The sequence below is a fragment of the Kogia breviceps genome, chromosome 9, assembly GCF_026419965.1.
Source record: "Kogia breviceps isolate mKogBre1 chromosome 9, mKogBre1 haplotype 1, whole genome shotgun sequence".
Lineage (NCBI taxonomy): Eukaryota > Metazoa > Chordata > Mammalia > Artiodactyla > Physeteridae > Kogia > Kogia breviceps.
In genome coordinates this window covers 112,363,814-112,384,467 of record NC_081318.1, presented here as the reverse complement: position 1 = coordinate 112,384,467, position 20,654 = coordinate 112,363,814, and the positions used below count along the sequence as shown (strand labels likewise).

Here is a 20,654-nt window from a genome sequence, read left to right as displayed (position 1 = left end):
TATCTTACGAGTAATTTGCTTTCAACTAAAATCCCTTCCTCTCTTTCTCAGATAACCCGAGGACCATGGATGCTGATGAGGGTCAAGACATGTCCCAAGTTTCAGGTGAGAGCTGGTGAGATGCCTACATGGGGAGTCCAGGAAGACGGCTCCAGTGGGCGCCCAAAGCCAAGGTGCTTGCTGGGGGGGGGCGGGGGAGGAAGAGGGCTCTCCTGCCAATTCCAAGATGGAATTGGTACCCATGTTTCACTTCAGCTCTTAGAGATTATCCCGATGTGGCAACCTGGACAGAAACATCTCCCTCCCAGATAAAACTGACTTTCCTGTTACGTCTGCGAGCAACGTGGAAAGGATTCAATCTGTGTTGATACTCTTGGGGAGGAAAAAGGACGGGTGATCTGCCCTAGAGTCCAAACACAGGCCAGTGAAGGTGCTGGAAAGAGAGAGAGAGAAAGGTGGAGGGAGGAGGGGGAAGGGAGACAAGGAGAAAGTAGATTGGAAAACAGAGTTTGGAGCACAGTTCAGGATATTTGTTAGATGTGGCAACAGCACTGCCCCAGAAATAAACCATAGGTTTCCTTCAAGCCCTGTTGGCCATAGCTCCTCCCATCCCGGGAGACCCAGGGCCTGGGGCAGTCCCGGGAGATGAGGCCCAAGGTTGGATCACGCTGTCCTGCCGGGCGATGCCCATGCCGTGGACCCCCGGCCGGTCTAGCCAAGCCTGCCCGGCTCCATATTCATGGGCCCAGGAAGCCCACTGTCTGGCTAGCCCTGAACCTGCGTGTGTCAGCAGCGGTCGGGTTTTCAGTAGTTTATATTCTCCAGTCTCAGGCCCATGGTCAATCCCAGGTGAGCCTCTCTGCGAGAATGGCCCACGTGGTCCTCTGGGCACGGCCAAGCTGCCCCCACTGGTTTCCAAGGTGTGACTGAATTCTGCATCTGGGCTTCGGTCCGTCCTGGTGATGGAGGTCAGGGCTGAGCGTATGGCCGCCGCTCTGCCTGCACGCTGCCCCCGGGAGATGGGCAGGAGGGGAGGTTCAAGTTCCCTCAACCTGGAGGCGGCCTCCTGCAGCCCACGGTCCCCCCGCTCTGTCCCTGCCTCCCGTGTCATTTAGAAAGGCTGGACTGAACTCTCCAGGCTGTGGAGTACCAGCAGACTCCTGGCTTTTCAGCTGTGGCGTGTAGGCAGTTGGTGGACGTGCACATTGGTCAACGTTTGGCCTTATCTGTAGAAACAAAAGTAGCGTGGGAGGAACCAGCCCAGGAGACACGCTCGCACACAGGCACAGGGCGTTCTTGCCGGTGTTTGCTGCAGCGCTGGTGCCGATACTGGAAAACTTTGGTCCCTCCGTGCCCTTGTTCGCTCAGCTCTGAGCAGCGGGGGCCATCCGCACATAGCCATGTGGAAAGACCTCCAAGATGTATGTGAAGGTGAGAAAAGCGTGTTTCAGGATGATATGCAGAGTATGATACCATCCTTTGAAATGAAAACGTATCTCACACACATACACACACACACACACACTTTCCACATGCCTGTATATACGTTTAGGAAAATTCTGGCGTGATACTTATTAAACATGCACTTCCTCTTGGAAGACTGAGGATGGAAGGAAGGGACGGGTTAGAGAAGAAGGAGACGGAGACTTTGGTTTTTCATCTTCTACCTTTCAGCATTATTTGGATTTATTTCCCTCAAACACACGCTTTGTTTCTGAAATGTAGGTAGAACAGCAGCAACGATAAAACTATTTAAAAAAACAAAAATTTTTGCTCTTTGGAGCCTCTCATTCGGCTTGGCCGGGATCTGATAGCTGCTGGTAGAGACAGTCTGAGCTGAAGGAGAGGTGGGTCCCGTTCCCTGGAATTGCAGACCACGGCTAGAGGTGATGAGAGGGTCCGAAACACGGGATGTTAAACATCCCAAAGGTGCAAAGAGACCCCTTCGTGGTTTCTGATCCTCTGTGTTCCCTTGTCACCTTCTTCTTGGGTGGCTTCCAGATTGGCGTCTTACATGATGCGTTGAAGAGGAGGCCCCTTGGACCCATGCAGACTCTGCTGTCCCAAAGGCAAAGCCGAAAGCCCGAGCCTGGGCTGGCACCTCTAGAAAGTTTTGTCGGAGAATGGCCAGTCAATATTCTGATCCCCTCAGTTGGTAGCAAACATAACAAAACCCTCATTTTCTTCTCCTATTTTTCTTGCCCTTAACATTATGCTAAACACTCAATTTGTTCGGAAGTGGCTAAAGAGAATGTTGGCGGGGGTGGAGTCAAGAATGAGGTTGGCCTGAAAAAGCCGACTCTTCTTTGGTTTAAAAAAGATTCAAGATTTGGTCTGAAGTTTACTTTTGTATACTCCTGGGAAAGGAAATGCTACTTGTAGTACTTTACACAAATAGTCCTTTGGATTGTGTTTAAGCTTGGAGCATTCTAAACAGAGATGAGAGCATTTAAAGAGTTGTGCCCCTTTTTAAAATATTTTTAAAATTTTATTTCATTTATTCATTTTTTTCTTTGGCTGCGTTGGGCCTTCATTGCTGCGCGCAGACTTTCTCTAGTTGCGGCGAGCGGGGGCTGCTCTTCATTGCGGCGCGCGGGCTTCTCATTGCGGTGGCTTCTCTTGTTGCGGAGCACCGGCTCTAGGCGCGTGGGCTTCAGTAGTTGTAGCATGTGGGCTCAGTAGTTGTGGCACGCAGGCTCAGTAGTTGTGGCGCGCAGGCTCTGGAGCACAGGCTCAGTAGTTGTGGCGCACGGGCTTAGTTGCTCCGCAGCATGTGGGATCTTCCCAGACCAGGACTCGAACCCGTGTCCCCTGCGTTGGCAGGCGGATTCTTAAGCACTGCGCCACCAGAGAAGCCCAAATTGTGCCATTTTTACTAAAGATTTGAAGCATGCTTTTTCTACTTCTTGCTGCTTCTCCAATACAATCCTTATAATGATCACTTTTCCGTTTTGATTTCTAAAATGGAGGAAGGTGGCAGTAAGTTGTAGAATAAGGTTGTACATTTAGCCAAACATGTACATTGATTTATATGAGGAATATGTTCTGAATCATCCCCGTTTCCCACAAAATTATCCCTTGTTATATGCTGCTCCCAAAAAAGAAAAATAGATTTTTTTCTAAGTTGAACCCTATGAAATTGCCACTATCATAGGTAAAAAAAAGTTCCAACATCAGCAATTTCATAGGAGTCCACCTAATCTATGTGTGCTACTCCCTTGCAAAATAGAGAAGTACTTAATACCTAACGCTTTTTTCAAACTACCTGTTTCTTTCTTCCCTGGGATTTATCCTAAATGTGGACTGAGCCCTGGTTTACAGGGTCTTGCATATAGTAGACACTCAATAAATATTTACCCACTTGCATCCACCAGAGTCGGGAAATGCTGTTGAATAGGCTTGGGGGAGTGTGTCTAAAGCAAAGCCATCCTTTTCCTTTAGGGCACATCTCCTTCTTTCTTTGGGTAAGTTTTCTATTGCTTTCTCTGTCTCTTTTTTCTTTGGCCCACTTTCCAAATTATTGGTTGTGCATGTGGTTTATGATTTGTCTGGGGTTCTAAGGGAAGAGGCAGCCTGTGGGAGGACGGGAATTGTGAGGCCCATATCAGCACCTCATCTGTGCCTGCAGCTCTGAGACCTGAAACCGTTCTCCATGCCTCCTGGACCACTGTGTGTCCTCTGCAAAATGGGGGACTGTAGCCAGTTGAGCGTAGAGGATGCTCAGGCTCCTTGGGCCCTAAGGGCTGTTTTCTTAGTGGTTGTTTGTAATGGTCATTGGAATAAGGAAACAAGAACTATGCTCTGTAGACATCCATCGCCTGCCTGGGAAATGAGGCTCATCTGTGTTGAAGTGTCAGTGCAAATGTTAATCAGAGTAAATCCCATTGATTGAGTGCTTGAGATTTACCAAGTACCACCCTCAGCATTTTTCTCCTTTCAACTTTACAAGACCCCCGTGAAGAGGATACAGGGACCGTCTTCAATTCACAGGGAGCTGAGACTCACAGTTTCAATAACCGATCAGAAGTCCCATGGGAGCCAGACATGGCACTGAGCGGAGCTTCCCCACTATTCTGTAGAGTCTGTTTTCTGAGTTGTTATTTACACCCAGGAATTCTGTTCTCCTGGGTAATTGTGCATAGTAAAAACTCATCCACTAGGGAGAAAGGGAATCACGGAACTTTGTTGGGTGAATTAGAATCTACTTGAGGAATATTTGCTTGCTCTCGATAAGCTAAATTTACAATTTTCTCATCTAATTTGCCCAAAATGCTTCTCATAGGTAAAGCTTTATTTGAAACATGGGTAGTAGGTAACCTAACATAGAAATTGGTAAGAAGTTTCTTTCATTTTTCTAAATGAGTAAAATGACCTCTCACCTCCTAAATTCTTCCATTTCTATACTTGATTTCTCACTGTCTGCAGTTCTGTGTGCCTGTGTGACATCATATGTGCACTTCGGGGACATATGGGCACCTGGTGCTGTGCATACCTCTTTCTATAGGATGTTACATTTACAAAATAATACCGTAAGCTTACTTAGCATATTAGCATCCATGCACTTCATTATTTTATCCTCACAACAACCTTATGAGCTAAGCGAAAATCATGGTTTTTAGCCTCATTTTACTCTTGAGGAAAGAATCTTAAAGAGGTGACTTATTATGGAATCTGTCTTATAATTGGTGAAATCTGAGCTGTACCCCGTGTCAACGAACTTCTTTCTAGTCACAGTGTGTTAATATCTGCTATGTGTTGACTTGATTTAATAACTTCATTTTCTTATGTTTTATCATGCTGTTGTATCTTATACCCGGTGTTGTATTTTAAGTGGTTAACTGGGTAAATTGGTTTCAAATCAACACATAAAAATATGTTTGCTCGGGCTTCCCTGGTGGCGCAGTGGTTGAGAATCCGCCTGCCGATGCAGGAGACACGGGTTCGTGCCCTGGTCCGGGAAGATCCCACATGCCGCGGAGCAACTAAGCCCGTGAGCCATGGCTGCTGGGCCTGTGCGTCCGGAGCCTGTGCTCCGCAACGGGAGAGGCCACAACAGTGAGAGGCCCGCGTACCGCAAAAAAAAAAAAAAAAAAAAAAAATTAAAAAAAAAAAAAAAAAATATGTTTGCTCCCCGTGAAGGTTTTGATGAAGTGATGGAGGTTCATCGTGGAAATCTGCAGCGCGGAAAGGACCCCAGGGTCGCCGAGTCCCAAGGCTCAAGCCAGTGATTAATACCTCAGTAGCTGCTGCTCAGACTTGGGGGCTTTTAGGCAAATCAGATGAGCTCTTAAAAACCATCACAGAGTGCAGGCGAGGTGAGGCTGAATTCCAGCAGGGCTAGTGACAGGCACGTGGCAGTCTCGCCTCGCTCTCTTCCAGTGCTGACTTTTTACCAGCTGCCCCCCCCGCACACGCCGAGACTGATGTTTTATTCTCGCTCCTTCTGCATGGGGAGCTCCTATTGATCGACCCGACCCAGGGTGTTTAGAATCATGGTCCCTACTGTTTCCATTATTCCTTTTTCTCCCCCGTGTAGGAAACAATGAAAAAGCGCTGAGATGCTGCAGGACTGCTGGGCTGTAGCTCAGCACAGGAGCCCAGCCAGACGGAAGCACGCCTAGGATCTCACCAAGTTCTAGTTGGTCTTGTTCCCAAGAAACGAATCAGCTAAATTTGAAAAAAGATTATGTGCGTGCATTTTTCGCATGAATGGAGGAGAGAGACCACATCCCTTCACTGGATAAATCCCGATTCTCTATGCCGCTCCCTTGGTTTCCTCGTGCCCGGGTATCTAAATTGATCCCAGGGTTCTCCGACGTTATCACCAGGAAGCTCAGAACAGAAGACAAAACGAAACGTGAATACAGTCTAGTTTCTCAGTGTCCCGCCCCCAGCCCGTAACCATGACAGCTGGTTAACCAGAAAGGCGGACGTGCACACCCCACACTCTGTACCTTTAATGATCCGGTCAGATCTGTGGAGGCTCCTTGGGGGTCTTCTCAGAAGCAAGAGGCCTGGGCCTCTGGTCCTTCAGCCTCCCTACCCTGCAGTGTCCCCACTTTACACAGAAGACGGGTTTCGTATATTGAAGTTCTGTGTAAGAACTAGAGATTGTCACCCGGAGTGAAGTAAGTCAGACAGAGAAAGACAACCATCATATGATGTCGCTTGTATGCGGAATCTAAACTATGATTCAAATCAACATACCTACGGAACAGAAACAAACTCACAGACGTATAAAACAAACTTATGATTATCAAAGGGGAAAGGGGGGGAGAGATACATTAAAAGTTTGGAATTAACAGATACACGCTACTACACATAAAATAGACGAACAACAGGGTCCTACTGTAGAGCACAGGGAACTGTATTCAATATCTTCTAATACCCTATAATGGAAAAGAATCTGTAAAAGAATGTGTGTGGGGCTTCCCTGGTGGCACAGTGGTTGAGAATCCGCCTGCCGATGCAGGGGTCACGGATGCGTGCCCCGGTCCGGGAAGATCCCACGTGCCGCGGAGCGGCTGGGCCCGTGAGCCATGGCCACTGAGCCTGCGCGTCCGGAGCCTGTGCTCTGCAACGGGAGAGGCCACAACAGTGAGAGGCCCGCGTAATGCAAAAAAAAAAAAAAAAAAAAAAAAAGAATGTGTGTGTGTGTGTGTGCATAACTGAATCACTTTGCTGTGTACCTGAAACTAACACAATATTGTAAATCAACTTTACTTCAATAATTTTAAAAAAATATTCTTACCAAAAAAAAATTGAAAAAGAGTCCTCTGGCCACCTCCCTGAAGCCCTCAAGGTTTGAAGACCATAACTCTAGGAAATGAGAAGGAAAAAAAGAGTTGTCAGTTGGTCATATGCTTCCTGCAGGCTCCTGTCCAGAGCTTTGGCCCACCTGTACAGGTGAACAGTAACACTGCGTCTTTAGCTGTTGCTACTTTTTTTTTTTTTTTTTTGCAGTACGCGGGCCTCTCACTGCTGTGGCCTCTCCCGTTGCGGAGCACAGGCTCCGGACGCGCAGGCTCAGCGGCCACGGCTCACGGGCCCAGCCGCTCCGCGGCACGTGGGATCCTCCCGGACCGGGGCTCGAACCCGCGTCCCCTGCATCGGCAGGCGGACTCTCAACCACTGCGCCACCAGGGAAGCCCCTGTTGCTACTTTTAAAGTCTTCCTTTTAGGGCGCTGAAAATATGACTGATGTAATGCACATTTAGTGTATAACAGGAGCACTTCAATCAATTTCTCTCTGGCCTTTGGCTTTTCCTTGGGAATTTCTTATCATCCTGCCCCACCTTTAACTATCCATCTTGTATTGACTCTCCAAATATACCCAATAATGCTCTTTCTGAAAATATGCCAATTGAGGTAATGAGAGCTAAGCTGGAATATCAAACTGTGATGCCTGTCTGCTGGAGAATGCGTTACTATTCCCCAAAGCGTCTCCTTGGTGCCTTGCAGCTTCCATTTTAAATTATTCCCGGAAGGGTCGCCTCCCACGCGGGGGATGCTTGCACTGGCCCCGCCCATCCCCTGAAGGGTTGCGGCGCCTTTGCAGGGGGTTTATTCAAACAAACAAGACAGTTTCACACTCTGCCTCGCCCCGTCTTCCAGGCTCGCCCTCGTCACCTCCCGCGCACCCTCCTGCAGGTCCGGGCTTCTGTGCAGGAATATCCTTTGTCTGGGATGCCAGGTTGCCAGCCCAGCCAGCACCCCGCAATCCCAGCGCATCCCTTTTCCAGGAACCTTCCCTGAGGCTCCTCTCCCCTGCTTGTCTTCCGCAGCACTGCTCGTGGGCTTTCTGCATCCACTGCAGAAATCATCAGCTCTTTCCTTGCCTGCGTCTATTGTCTCCTAACTCAATTTTAGGTAACATCTATGTCGGGAGGTACAGGGGTTTCCATTTTCTACACATCTAGGCTTCCCAGTAGTGAATTCTTGGGAGTGGGAGTGATTTCCCCATTTCTGGAGCTTCCGGTGAAACATTATAATATAGTCAAAAATAGATTCGGGCGTCCTGTAAAACCCTGTCTCATCTGGTAAATCCTACTTTGTGGAGCAACTTCTGGAGTTGTGTGGATTCTGTTTTGTTTTCACATTTTGAGGATTAAAAATTCCTGGTGGCGGACTCCGTGCAGGTGGGGCAGAATTGTGTTGATTCCCTGTTCATCTTCCTTCCAGGCTTCCCGGCCCCATCAAGTTAATCAAATCGGGCAGCTGGCAAAATACCTACCCCCTGGCTCTTGAAAAAGACAGTGAATGGACCCAGAATGTGTAGCTCTGAGCAGGATATGCTCAATCTGGTGACCTTAAAAAGCAAATCATAGGAGGGTGTGGTGAGCAGGCTTGTAGGAGGGTAAAGTGGAACAAACTTACAAGGGAAAATTTGGCCCCAACACGTGAAGAGGCTTAAAACTGTGGGTGCCTTTTGACCCGGGCATAAAACTCCCGGGGTTGATACTACGGTGATTCTTAAAAACGTAGGCAGAAGCTGTCTGTTTGGAGGTACAAAAAGATTGAACACAATCTAAGTTCAAAAGTAGAAAAAGGATTTAAATAAGTCCTGGTGTGCCCATGCAATGAAGTATTACACAGACACCACAAAGTAATGGAAGTAGGGCCACGGGTTATGAGAATGTCTAAAAAGTAGAGTTTATTTTGATCAAGAAAATATGTCACCACGCATTATCCATAATATGTAAGTATTGCACGTATGTGTACACACAGGCACACGCACACACCACCCACCACCGTTTTAATAGTGGTGATCTCTAGGTGATAGGTATTTTTCACACCTGTGTCCTCTCAGTGTGGGGTGTGGCAATAATATTATTTTATACAAAGGAGAGCAGGTTCTACTCCCCAGAGAGAAACGTGACCTCAGTCCAGTAACTCGAATGAAGCCAAGCCACGGGGAGGCCCAGGCTGTCCCTTCTGGCCCGTCGCAGTGACCGCCACCCCCGGGGTGACCATGTCCCCAGAGACTCAAACCCCTAATTGTCTCCTCAGGGAAGGAAAGCCCCCCGGTGAGTGACACCCCCGACGATGGTGATGAACCCATGCCTGTCCCTGAAGACCTTTCCACCACGTCTGGAGGCCAGCAGGGCTCCAAGGGTGACAGAGGACTGGGTAAGTGGCCTCCTGTCCACAGACTGTCACGGGCTCTAGTCCTCCTGAACTTTTGTCTCTTTATAGTCCTTTCACCTGTGGTTTGCCCTCAACCCCCATGTCAAGGAAACACAAAATGCAGGACGCGGCCCTATCGTATGCAGGACGGGAGACCCAGCTCAGCGCGGTGTTGAGCCCTATGTGGGAAGCAGCGCGGCCGAGCTGAGGAGCGTCCCTCAAAGTGGGCACGTCCCTGGCCTTCTGTCCACAGCGCACTGCGGCAGTATCCAGTCTTACGGACCGTAGATAGGCAAGGTTATCCATTTTCTGTGTAATGGCGATAGGGCTGTGCATTTTCCTAGCTTTGGTTTAGAAGGAGCCGAATCTGGCCATCTTAAGTTTATCCCTCTCAGCTCTATTTCTTGACTGTCCAGTTTAACGGAAAGTAGAAAATTTGACAAATAGAACATTTTTAATGTTAAAAAAAAATCTAGATAATCTTGACTAGCAGACATTTACACACCTTCTCCATGAAAGAATGTACATGAAACTATCTGCAATCTCTCCCCTGGTTAACCTACCCAGGCTGCAGTTCATGGTGAGAAATCTTAATCCACCCTCTTTAAGAAAACAGAGGCCCAGAGAAAGTCAGTGAATTAGCCAAGGTCCCATAGCAGAGTCAGAAGGAGACTCAATTTCTGACTCAAAGACTGATTTTTCACTCCATTATACCCTATTCTCATCAGCTAATGAGTCAACAGTTCCTTGGAATACCTTTTTTCTTTTTATAAAGAAAAAACTGTGATGGTGAGAGCCACTTATCTGCAAAAAAGAGTATCATGAAGGGTACACAGGTGGAAATGAGGTGGGACAGGTAGGACAGATCTCATATGGATCAGCTCATGAGAGCCACAGCCAAAGAGGGCACACGGGTAAAGTTCTCGGGGTGCTGAAAATCGCCAGTTATTTTCCTGTAGGACATCCTGATGTGATAACTGAGAAACATATCTTGTATGTTTTCATGTGTCTTGGAAACCAAATAGACTCTGGGTATTATGGTTCTTCTGTTTTAATTTAGCTATACAGACAAAGACAGTGGCTAAAGCCCTTTGACGTAGATGAACCAAGAACAAAGTACATTTCTGAATTCCTTTTCCCCGTTAGAAACTGTATATGTGGGTGAGTAGGGGGAGGGCAGAAGGTTTGTGGACGTTGCCCCTTGTTCCACACACATCCTTTCAGGGTTTCCCGAAGCTGAGACACAAAAGAGAATGCTTTATTGTGATGGATGCATTTATGTTTAAGATGGTCTTCTGTTTATTACAAGAGATACCGGTTTGTCATACACCCTGTACTGCTGCAAAGTTTCCTTTCCAGACACATTTACATCAATTAAAAGATCAAATTTAAAGAAAAACATTAGGACAATGAGGGTGTATATACATGATAAAAATTTGCAAAGGCTCAAGGACCAAAAGCCAGAAGGAATTATGTGGATACATACCCAGTAACCATTTAAGTGAACCGAGAACCCAGACATCAGAGTTAGGACTCCAGGATCATTATGGAGAAACTGAGGAGCCCCCCCCCCGCCCCCCACCACCACACCAAAATCCCTGCAGCTGCTGTGCGGGCTGACAGCCACAGCCACCTTGGGCGACCTGTAGAGAACTGAAAGTCGGGCCGGTTCCTGGAGAGTGAAGAAGAGTCCACTTGATCTAGGTAAACAAGCCTTCGTTATCAATGCCTTCACGTTCTAAATATACCACCCCTTAAGAACTTCAGGTTGTGGGGGATCTGCCTTGGTAAGAGGTCATCAAGCCCCTGGTTCCAAGACTGCGTTCTGGTGGTGAGATTCGGGCTGGGGCCTGACAGAGCCCGTGCAGGTGTGGCTGGTACAGCTGGGCGGGGTGTGTGTGTGGGGGTTCTCCGCCAGGCTCTTCCCAATGCTTCCTCGCCATGCAACACGAGGCTCCTCCACTTCTCCTTTCAGCATGAGGTTTCTAAAAACTGAATTTCGGTGTTGTAAAACTTCAGACACCCAAGAATCCTCTTTCCTTGGTTTGTAAATAGCGGCTGCCGCGTGGACAGGCAGGGAAAGTGCTTGGAAGTGGGGGCCAGGGACAGAGGAGTGATGGGTCACTGCCAGGAAACGAGAAGGGACAGAAGCACAGACTGTCGGAGCTGTCGGCGGGCAGGTTTAAGGAGACAGGTGAGTGGGAGAGAATCCCAGAAGACCAAGGAGTAGAGAGAAGCATCAAGGAAGTGAACTACTGTTCACGCTCGGCCAGTGAGCTTTAGAAACCATCCTTCATGGTTTTTGAAGGAAATCAGCTGGCTCGAGTAGGCGGTGGTAGGTTGTTTATTAAAGTAATACATCTTAGGTAGCACTGAACAAATGAAGTATGTCAATAGCATTGGGAGACCACTTTCAAAGATGGGGAATTAGAATCTGGAAGGAGAAGGAAAGGCACTCAAAGGCCTGTTTCCTCCGCTCCCTGGGAAGAAAGCAAAGGAAGGAGGGTCAGGGGACAGACAACAGGAAGCAGGAGCCCCTCCCTGCCTGGGGGCCCCTCCCTGCCTGGAGGCCCCTCTCTGCTGGTGGGGGTAGGGGGGGGCCCTCCCTCCAGCAGGGGCAGCACAGCACAGAAAGGAAGAGCCGGGGAGAAGGCACCGGGGCTGTAAAGGGTGGGGAGGACGGGCGAGGAGGGCGGAGGCTGGCCCAGGAGAAGGTGCACCTGGGAGGGCAAGGGTGGAGCCTTGGTGCCCTCGTTTCAAACTGGCAGCAGTATCGGAACTTGGCTCACAGGATGGTCTCCAGGGTTCACTGAAAACATGCAAACACACTTTGCTGGAGACAGAACAGCAAAGTCAAAAAGCAAAACAGTAAAAGGCGGAAGAAGATCTTTTAAAGGTTTACGGGCAGAGTAAAGGAGCCTGTCGTAGCTTCCCCTGAGAGGAGGGAAAGAGAACGGGTAAGATTTGCAGCACCAGGAATAGAAGAGGAATTTATTAATTTAAAAAAATGTGATCCGGAGAACAAGCAAACTGAGAACACAGCCAAGAAGACGGGGGGAGAGATCAGTTAGGAGAGGGCAAGACCAAGAGAGAAGACTGAGGTGCTGGCTACGCCCAGACCCAAGGTCCAGTCAAGGGTGCTGGATCCTCCGCTGGAAACGTCAAGGAGAAACGGCGAGAGGCCCAAAGATGGGAGAAGATGGGAAAGTCTTAGGTGATAATAGATCACTGGGTGTCTGTTTTAGAAAGAGCCAAGGGACGCTTCTGAAAAGCTCTGAGCCCTCGTTACCAGTTTTAGACAGATCTAATCCCAACCAGGAGAACAGACCTGAGTAACGAACAAGTTGTTGGGAAAAGTAGAAGCCAGCCCCCTAAGATGGGGAGGTAGCAGCTCACTGGTGGCAGGTCCTTCCCAGCATGAGAAAAGTAATGATTTGGCCCCCCAAGCCTTCCCCCAGTCCTGAGGGAAGCCCTGTAGGGCTCTGTGGAAAGGTGGTCAGAGGAATAAGGCCAGACCGAGGCTCTTGCTCTCATCCGGCTCCATTTTCTTCCGGGTCAGAATAAGAGGAAGCATGGGTCTGAAGCGCAGCGTGAAGAATGTAAGACAGACACAGGAGAGAACTTCCTGGCCATGAGGGATTTAGTCATCAGGACAGTCTACTTAATGCGATGCTAGCTCGTTCTTCTGCAGTGGTCTCTTTAAAAATGAGAGAAGTCTCGCCTCTCGGAAGTGGTTGTGTGTGAAGCTGCTAAAACGGAGGGCGCGCTCAGCGGCCTCCTAAGGCAACCCCCAAATTTACTCCATCACCCGTGGCAGGCGTCCTAGAGAAGTGGAAAATGGGTCGAGAGTTCTTCTGACAGCTGTTGACCAGGGGTGATTCAAAGGGTCTCGTGTAGAAATGATGTCAGGACGGGCGTCTAACAGGACAGATAAGCACTGTGAGTAAAGGAACGAAAAGCTTAGTTCTTTTCCTCCTTTATGCAGTAACCCGTACGTTGCTCTCTTCCTTCGGGCGTGGATTTTTACCCATTACTGCCTTACTCTCCCTTTGCTTGTGTGGGTCTCCCTGTCCTAAAATGGGGCAGGGGTCCTCCAGTTCCCAAATGCTATCAGTGAGTGCACAGGCCTGGAGAGGAAGGGAGAGGCCTGCAGGCTGGCTGGTTCCAGCCCCAAGAGAGACTGTGAATAAAGTCAGAAGCCCCTTCCCCTTTGAGTGTAGACGGCTGGCAGGGAAGGAGGCTTGCTGGGCTGGAACAGAGGAGACAGGGAGAGGCCAGAGATGGAGAAGAGAGGTTTGAGGCCAGAAAACCGGATGGTACCCTAAGCGGGATGCCCTGGCAAGGTTAGGATTTAGAGTAGAATCAAAGGGAGGACCCAGGGGCAGAAGCCCAGTAACGCCCAGGGGCGGCTGAATTAGCCGACGGCCAAAGACTCGAGGCTGGTTTGGGGTTGAAGGAGGCTTTCCAAGTGGCTCGGCTCCATGGACAGACAGTCAGGGTGACCTTGTGTAGGAGTCGCTCGAATGCAGAGGGAGATGCGAGGTTGGGTGCCTTTGAATACGGGGCGATGACGTGTGTGTGTGCGTGTGCCCTGCCACATCCTAGAATGTTCTTCCCTTGCTCACTTACAGGACCTACGCCCAGAGTAGGGCGGCGACAGCCATTGTTTCCTGGGTGGTTTACCGTAGGACCTAATTCCTGCAGGTCACATCCCCCAGAGTGGTGTTCGGAGCATTCTCGAAGCTGAATTCTTGCGTCAGCTTGGGTCCTTGGGTCCTTCCCTTGGAAGACTGTGACCAGGGTTTGATTCACCCTGGAAAAAATGGAAAGAAAAAAAAAAAAAAGTAGAAAAAAAATCTGGCGTTCTTCCCCCTGGAATCCAGGAAAATGATTGTGTCTGCTCATAAATTCTCTTTTTTGGTCCATTCACTTGAAATCAACATTACTTTATTCCATCATGAGTTCCAGAGCTGACGTGTGAATCGTAAGAGGATTCATATGTTTTTCACTGGTCACTCTGGTACCAGATCTCGCTTTTGTTTTCAAGTTCTAGGCAGGGCACCAAGACGGTGGCAGGACGGTGGGCGAAGGCTCTGACACCTCTCCACAGCCTGGGTGGATGGGAGATGCTGGAGAGAGTTTTTCACGGCGGAAAACAGTGGGCTTTGGTCTAATTGGAGCTGGGGCGCTGGCGTCTGAGTACGGATGCTGCGCCCGCTTATCTAATCAGCAGTTAGAGGAAGTCGTTTTTATCTGTGCAATGCATCTCCTCTGAACCGAGAAACCCCATTTGAGCTCGGGAGAACTATTATCTCACAGCATCTGAGCATTAGCTGCAGCTGGGCTCGAGCTTGTTGGGATGGGACGTGGGCTGTGAAACAGTCTCACAGAGAAAACCGTCCAGGGCTGAATTCCATCCAGGGCTCGGTTATCTTGGTTTCCAGCTTTCTTCTGAGGAACAGCTCAAAGCATGTCATTTAGATTCGTATTCCCGTCTCGGTTTTATTTAGTTCCTTACTCCTTTTCGTAGTTGACACGTTGTGCAGTGCTTTTGATGGGGCACCTTTGAAAGGTTCTGTCCTCTTCCTCTCCTACTTTGCTGTCTCTGCCTGGGGTGCCTGGTTACCTCTGACCACAGGGGTTACCATGCATCACCAAACCAAGAGGAGGCCAGATGGAAAGATTCTCATTTTCCTGAATTTCCCAAAACGTGAGACACAGCATCAGGAAAAATATATATATTTTGCCGACTGTCTTAAGTCGTTCAAGTTTTGAAGAGGGACTGTTATGTAGCAGGTTCATTGCTTCCCGTTTAAAAGTAAACGTTACGTTTTTTTCTGACCTCTGTTTTGTGGGGCGGTGCAAAACACTTGGAAATCATGATCTTTGTGGAACATCATGACACGTTGGTCCACGAAATTAAAATAAGTGATTGTGTGCTGCATGGGGTACCATTCTGTACTGGGTTTGGGTATGTAAGGTGAGACCAGGCAGACAGAGGCTTCTGCGTGTAGTGCTGTGGGGTGTGTGTGTGTGTGGGGGGGGTGGTAGTCAACAAGACACCACAGTGGGTCGCTTGGAGGAGCATGTCTGTGCCTGGGAGCCAGCTGCAGGGGTTCTGTCCTGCTGGCCCCGGCAGGTCGCCTCCCTGTGGGGTGAGGGCGTCACCTGCCGGGGCCAGCGGGACCTGGCGAGGGCGTCACAGGGATGGGTGAGCGCCAGGGGGCCGGCGGGGCCGCGAGGTAGGGGCGGCCGTGCAGCAGCAGCCGTGGATGTCACCGTCACCCATCAGGCGTGCTCGCTGTGACATCTCCACGGGATCTGGACACCAGAGGAGCGCGTGCTCAGGGAGAAGCACCAAGGCGGTGACCTCACAAGACGCCGAAAATTCCCAAGAAAGGAGGCAAATGGGAAGCAGCACGTGATCGGTGTGACAAGACCGGAGGGTCTCGGCAAACTCCGGGTCCTTCCCAGCGGCTGCAGAGAGAGCGGGATACGAGGAAAGGCCTGGCTGGAGGGTGGAGGGCTCGTGAAGGTCCCGCCACCAACCCCGCCGTGGTGAGAGCGGGCCCACCGGGAGGACGTGCCTGGCGACGAGGGGCTCGCGGTGCTGAGCTGTCAGGTCATCTGGGGGCTAGCGTGTCCTGCTTGTACTTGGAGGTCAGTGACCACGCGGTTGGCGCCTGCTGGAGGCCAGGCTGCTCTGGGCCCTGCCCTCCCGTCACCTCCCCACTGGGTTCCCTTTAGGATTTGGGACCGCGCCGTTTAGGTTGGCTTTGTGCTTCGTTTGAACTTGTGTTTCTGTGACTCTTAGCACGTGAGGACCTTCCATTCAATGACAGTAATATTGACGGAGCCCTTCTCCCCGGCTGGCCAGTGCGGCCGCGCGCTGCCCTGCACGCCTTAGCAGTTACAGCTTGCAGACTAATCGCCCAGCGCCGTAAGGCACCGCAGAGCGCTCGCGGGGACATCACGTTTTCTCTAAAGAAAGTGGACAGATGGGCTCGTTCCCAGCTGGGCTGGCGAGCGGGGCCACGGGGAGGCTCGGAGCGGAAGCTCTCACAGAGGCGCGGAGGGGAGTCACGCCTGACCTTAGGAAACGGGTGGGAGGTGCAGACGGGGTGGGCAGGTCCCAGCAAGGGCCCCCGGGGCCAGCTCTGGGAGCGGCTGGGGGGTTTGGAGGGGACCCCGCGGAATGCTGCCCCCAGACCCGAGTGCCGGCAAGATCGTCCTGTGACCGAGCCGGGAGGGGCCGGGGGGGGAGGTGGTCCCCGGCAGCGGGCGCGGCGTGTGTCCGCGCGGCCTGGGCACGTGAGCGGAGGGGCTGCAGCCATTCTCTTAACGGGCGATGGACACGGAGTTGGGGTTGACTGGAAGTCCGTTGACGTGTTTGTAGCCAAGGAACTGTCCGGAAGGCAGGGCCTGGGAGGGGTGGACAGAGCTGGTCCGGCTCTGCCAGGCGGGACGCCGAGCACGAGGGGCCTTGAATACACGTGTGCGATCGTCTGGAAGAGAAAACGCAAAAGGGAGGAAGCAGAGAGCACGAGTGCCTTGGTTCGGGTACAGTTTTCTGGAAAGAAACGTGGTGTAGAAGTTACCGGGATAGAGGTTTTAGGGAAGATGCGAAGCGTGAAAGGGTGGACGGAGGGGCTGGGAAGGGGCCTTGGGGAGATGGGTGGTGGCTTCCCAGAGGCCTCGGCAGGGCTGGAGGCCCGGATCGCAATGTAGGGGAGCAGGGACAAGCCCGGAGCGGGCTGAGGGGGTGCAGCCGCGGAGGACGCGCAGGGTGGCCTGTGTCGGAGGACGATAGTTAAATCTGTCAGGAGGCAGATAGGAAGGAGTGACTGGAGAGAAAGGACTAGTTTATGGCAGCCCAGTGGAGCCCCGGCGCAGGCAGGACCAGCCATCCAGGGCCTGGGCTGGGGTCTCTGCCCCGTCCTGCCCCCCACCAGGCCCTTGTGACCCTCTCCCCTCCTGCATTCAGTCTCCATTCGGAAACGCCACCTCAGAGGGGCCCTCCCTGACCTAAAGAGGCAGCACCAACTTCTCGCTCTTCACCTGCCCCCCCCTTGCAGGAAAAGCGCGCCCCCTGGGCTTTACTCACCGCATCGCAGCCTCCGGTGGGCGCCCAGGATGCGTGCACCCAAAGCATGGGGCGGCGGCCCAGCTTTCTCAGGCAGAGAGCTGGCAGGACAGCGGAGAGAGCTTTTAAGTTGAGGGGGAGGAATTTCAGGCTGCACCCGAATTTAAGGTTCATCACGGGGATTTTTTAGGCCCCTTTTCTCCACTGGCGCCATTGGTATTTGGGGCGGAGAGGCCTTCCTGGGCTGACTGTCCCTCCCCCGGCAGGGGCTGTTTAGCCACCTGTGTCCCACCTCAGCCCCCTCATCGTGATGCCCAGGTGTCACCACGTTTCCCAGCTGAGAACCATGTAACCTGAACACCGTCATGTCATCCTCACGTGGTTCCATGTGTCCACTCACGCGAGGTTCACGCTGCAGACAGGCGCTTTGTGGCTGACTGTTTAAGGTTTTTTTAAATACAGTCAGTAGTGCCCCAGAAAGAAGTATGACTTTTTGAAAAAGGGAATAACCTATAGAAAATCGGGGCCCGGAGAGGTTTGAATACCCCAAGCCTGGCATTTCCAACCACGCTTGCAGTTTTCTTTTTCTGTTTGTTTTTTGTTTTTTGAATTTTATGTATTTATTTTTTATACAGCAGGTTCTTATTAGTTCTCTGTTTTATTCATATTAGTGTATATATGTCACTCCCAATCTCCCAGTTCATCCCACCACCACCACCCGCACCCCGCCCCTGCTTTCCCTCCTTGGTGTCCAGACGTTTGTTCTCTACATCTGTGTCTTTTATTTCTGCGTTGCAGACTGGTTCGTCTGTACCACTTTTCTAGATCCCACATGTGTGCGTTCATATACAGTGGTTTCATTTCGTGTCTCCAAAGGAGTGTGCGAACTCGGAAACGCCGGTGATTTTTACGAAGAGAAACCAGTGATCGGCTTCTGTCCATCTTCTTCTGACAACCTAAATTCAGGTTCACATTGTACCTAGTTGGTTTACTGAGGGGAATAAAGATAGATTCTTAACCTATCAGAGTAGAGAGATAAACAGTATGTTCTGTCCTAGAGTTTTGGCCCCCATTTTAGTCCCTGCTTTGTTCCATCTGTGTTGAAAGCATACTTAGCTCTGGGGATAAAACAACCAACCGACATTTCGTTAACTTTCCTTCTACATGGGGTTTCAGAAAGAAAAGGAAAAAAAAAAAAAAAGCTTTTGAGCTGTGGTTGCCAGTTGCCACCTGTCCTATCTGGTTAGGACATTTCTGATTTGGGAAGTGTAAATATAACCCAGAAAAAAAAAAAGCTTCCCCTCCTTTTATGCAAAAGTAGAAGGCTAAGCAGAGCCGAGCCCTAACCATTGCCTTGTAAAGTCTCCACGGTACGAGTTCGATGAGGTGCAAAACACTTGCTCCGTTGGGCCAGGCCCCAGGAAGCCGCCTTCCTGCTCCCACAGCCGTGGGGTGGGGTTGAGGCCGAGCCCACTGTAGCCGCCAGATAAGCCCAGCACCCTGCAAGCTCTTAGCAGGAACTACAGCTCACACATTACCGCAGAGCCGCTCAAAATCGTAAACCCTCTGCCTGTTAGGACTTGGCGGGGAACGGGAGCTTACAGGCAACTGGGAGACTGTCTTCAGGTTCTCGGGCTGGAATCAAAGCTTCCAGGCTCTCGTTTTCTGTTGGTAGCCGCAGGGCTACCACGATTGGAAGGATTTACACCAAAGAAATGGGCAAATGCTACAAATGAGGAATTTTTTCTTTCTCTCTTTCTTTTTTGAGAGCTAGTTTACCCGCACATTAGTGGCTTAACTATGGCTGTAATGTCTTGACAGCTCCAGTGAAAAGCAGGAATTATCTTGCTGATAGCTGTGTGGGGTGGGTGTTTTTTGGAGGGGGTGTTAGGGAAGTCTCAGTCTGTTGGGGAGACTGGGGGCAGTGAGGGGGTAAATGCAGCTTGTCCACCACGAGTTGATTCCAAGTGACGCTTTGCTGTTGATGTCACAAACTGGAAATGTCACAGCCACTAGATTCTCTGTATTAATAAGTAGAATGCTGCTTTAGTGATTTAGTTTTGCTGCTGGGGGGGAGTGTGATTAGAAAGGATCCTGTGTCTTATTTATGAGCTAGTATTATTATTATTATTGCTGTTATTTCGGTTTGAAGAACTTTAAATGCAAAGCGAGACTTGTCTGCATTCCATCCATGTGTTGCTAAATTACAGTGATTTTTTTCCAACAAAGCATTGGCCTCACGCTGTTCTTGAAAACACATGGGATTGAACTTGGTCTTCTCAAAAAATGTTTTTGTACTGAGTTCCTTGGGTGAAACACAACCCTGAGATGTGGGTACAGATCTGGGAGGTGACCTCTGTGGTGGTGCCCTAAGTATGTGGTGGCTTCAGTGGGACATTTTCTCAGCAAGGGCCCAGCGATGTGTGAGCGGCCTGGGGAGAGATCGGAAAGCTAAGCACCACTGGAGGACCAGAGAGGCTCTTTCCAACATCCCTGCTCGAAGCATCCGACCCCGGCAGCAACTGGATTAACGGAAGAGTCTTCGTGCTCTACTTTGAGGAGTGAGTTTAGCCGAAAGGATCTTTCAGCAGGTCTAGGGCGTGTCTTGCGAGGCTGCCTGCCAGGAGAACACTTCCCGTGCAGGGGATGTGGCTGCAGGCTGTTGATTTCCACTGAAATCACCCGGGCCTGATTCCGGTGAAGCCCTGAACATCCGGTGTCTTCCCCGCAGGGTGGGGTGTGATGGAGGAAGGCCTGCAACCCCGAGGCCTCACTGTGCTGACGGAGCGCGTGGCAAAGGCGGCCACTTTCCTCTTCCGAATGAAGGGCCGCCACACGAGAGGTGAAATCCTGCTGAAATGAGAAAAGGACTTTTATGACGGCCCTGCAGGCAGCTCTGTGATTATTTTTATTGTTATTCTTGGAATCCGGCAGAATTTTGCTCCTGTCACAATATCTCTACTCTCTCCAGTTAAACGCGGTAAAAAGAAAAAGATGACTTCTCACTGTACTCCCCTCAGCACTTCTGATGGCCTCTGTTTCCCCACCACCACCATAATGTTAAATGGAGACGATTAACTATTATCCGGTATAGAGAGCACTTAGGTAATCTTAGCATCATGGTTCAAGCGGCCTTTGGCGCAATTCATGTTCACTAGACAATGCTGTGGTTTTAAGTGAGCAGAGAAGAGAAGAGAAAAGAGAAGAGGAATTATTTTGTCCTGATCAACACGACACTTACAATTTTAAAGAAGTGCTATTATTACAAATATGTGGGCTCACTGCTGATTTTTATACTTGAAGCCAGAGCTATAGGTGTTAACAGTTAAGGGTTTGTATTTGTTCATTTGTTTGTTTTTCCCATTTCAATAGCTTTTTTTTTTTTTTTTAACTGATGGAGTATCTCCTAACAAGGCATCCTTAAAATCAGCCTGCCCTGTGCACG

The 20,654-nt window shown here is 50.2% G+C and overlaps 1 protein-coding gene across 9 annotated transcripts in view; it reads left to right on the top strand.

Annotated features, from left to right (window-relative positions):
• Positions 1–20,654, top strand: part of IKZF1 (IKAROS family zinc finger 1) — a 90,041-nt gene that overhangs the window by 13,047 nt on the left and 56,340 nt on the right. For 7 of the 9 annotated variants that reach the window (XM_067042965.1, XM_067042964.1, XM_067042963.1 and 4 more), the window contains exons 2-3: positions 52–105; positions 9,010–9,129. In XM_067042965.1, the coding sequence (XP_066899066.1) occupies positions 66–105; positions 9,010–9,129 (160 nt within the window). In that variant the 5' untranslated portion in view covers positions 52–65. Of the gene's footprint in view, positions 1–51; positions 106–1,380; positions 1,432–9,009; positions 9,130–20,654 lie in introns of those variants that run through there. The other 2 variants (XM_067042968.1, XM_067042970.1) reach the window with 2 other exon arrangements.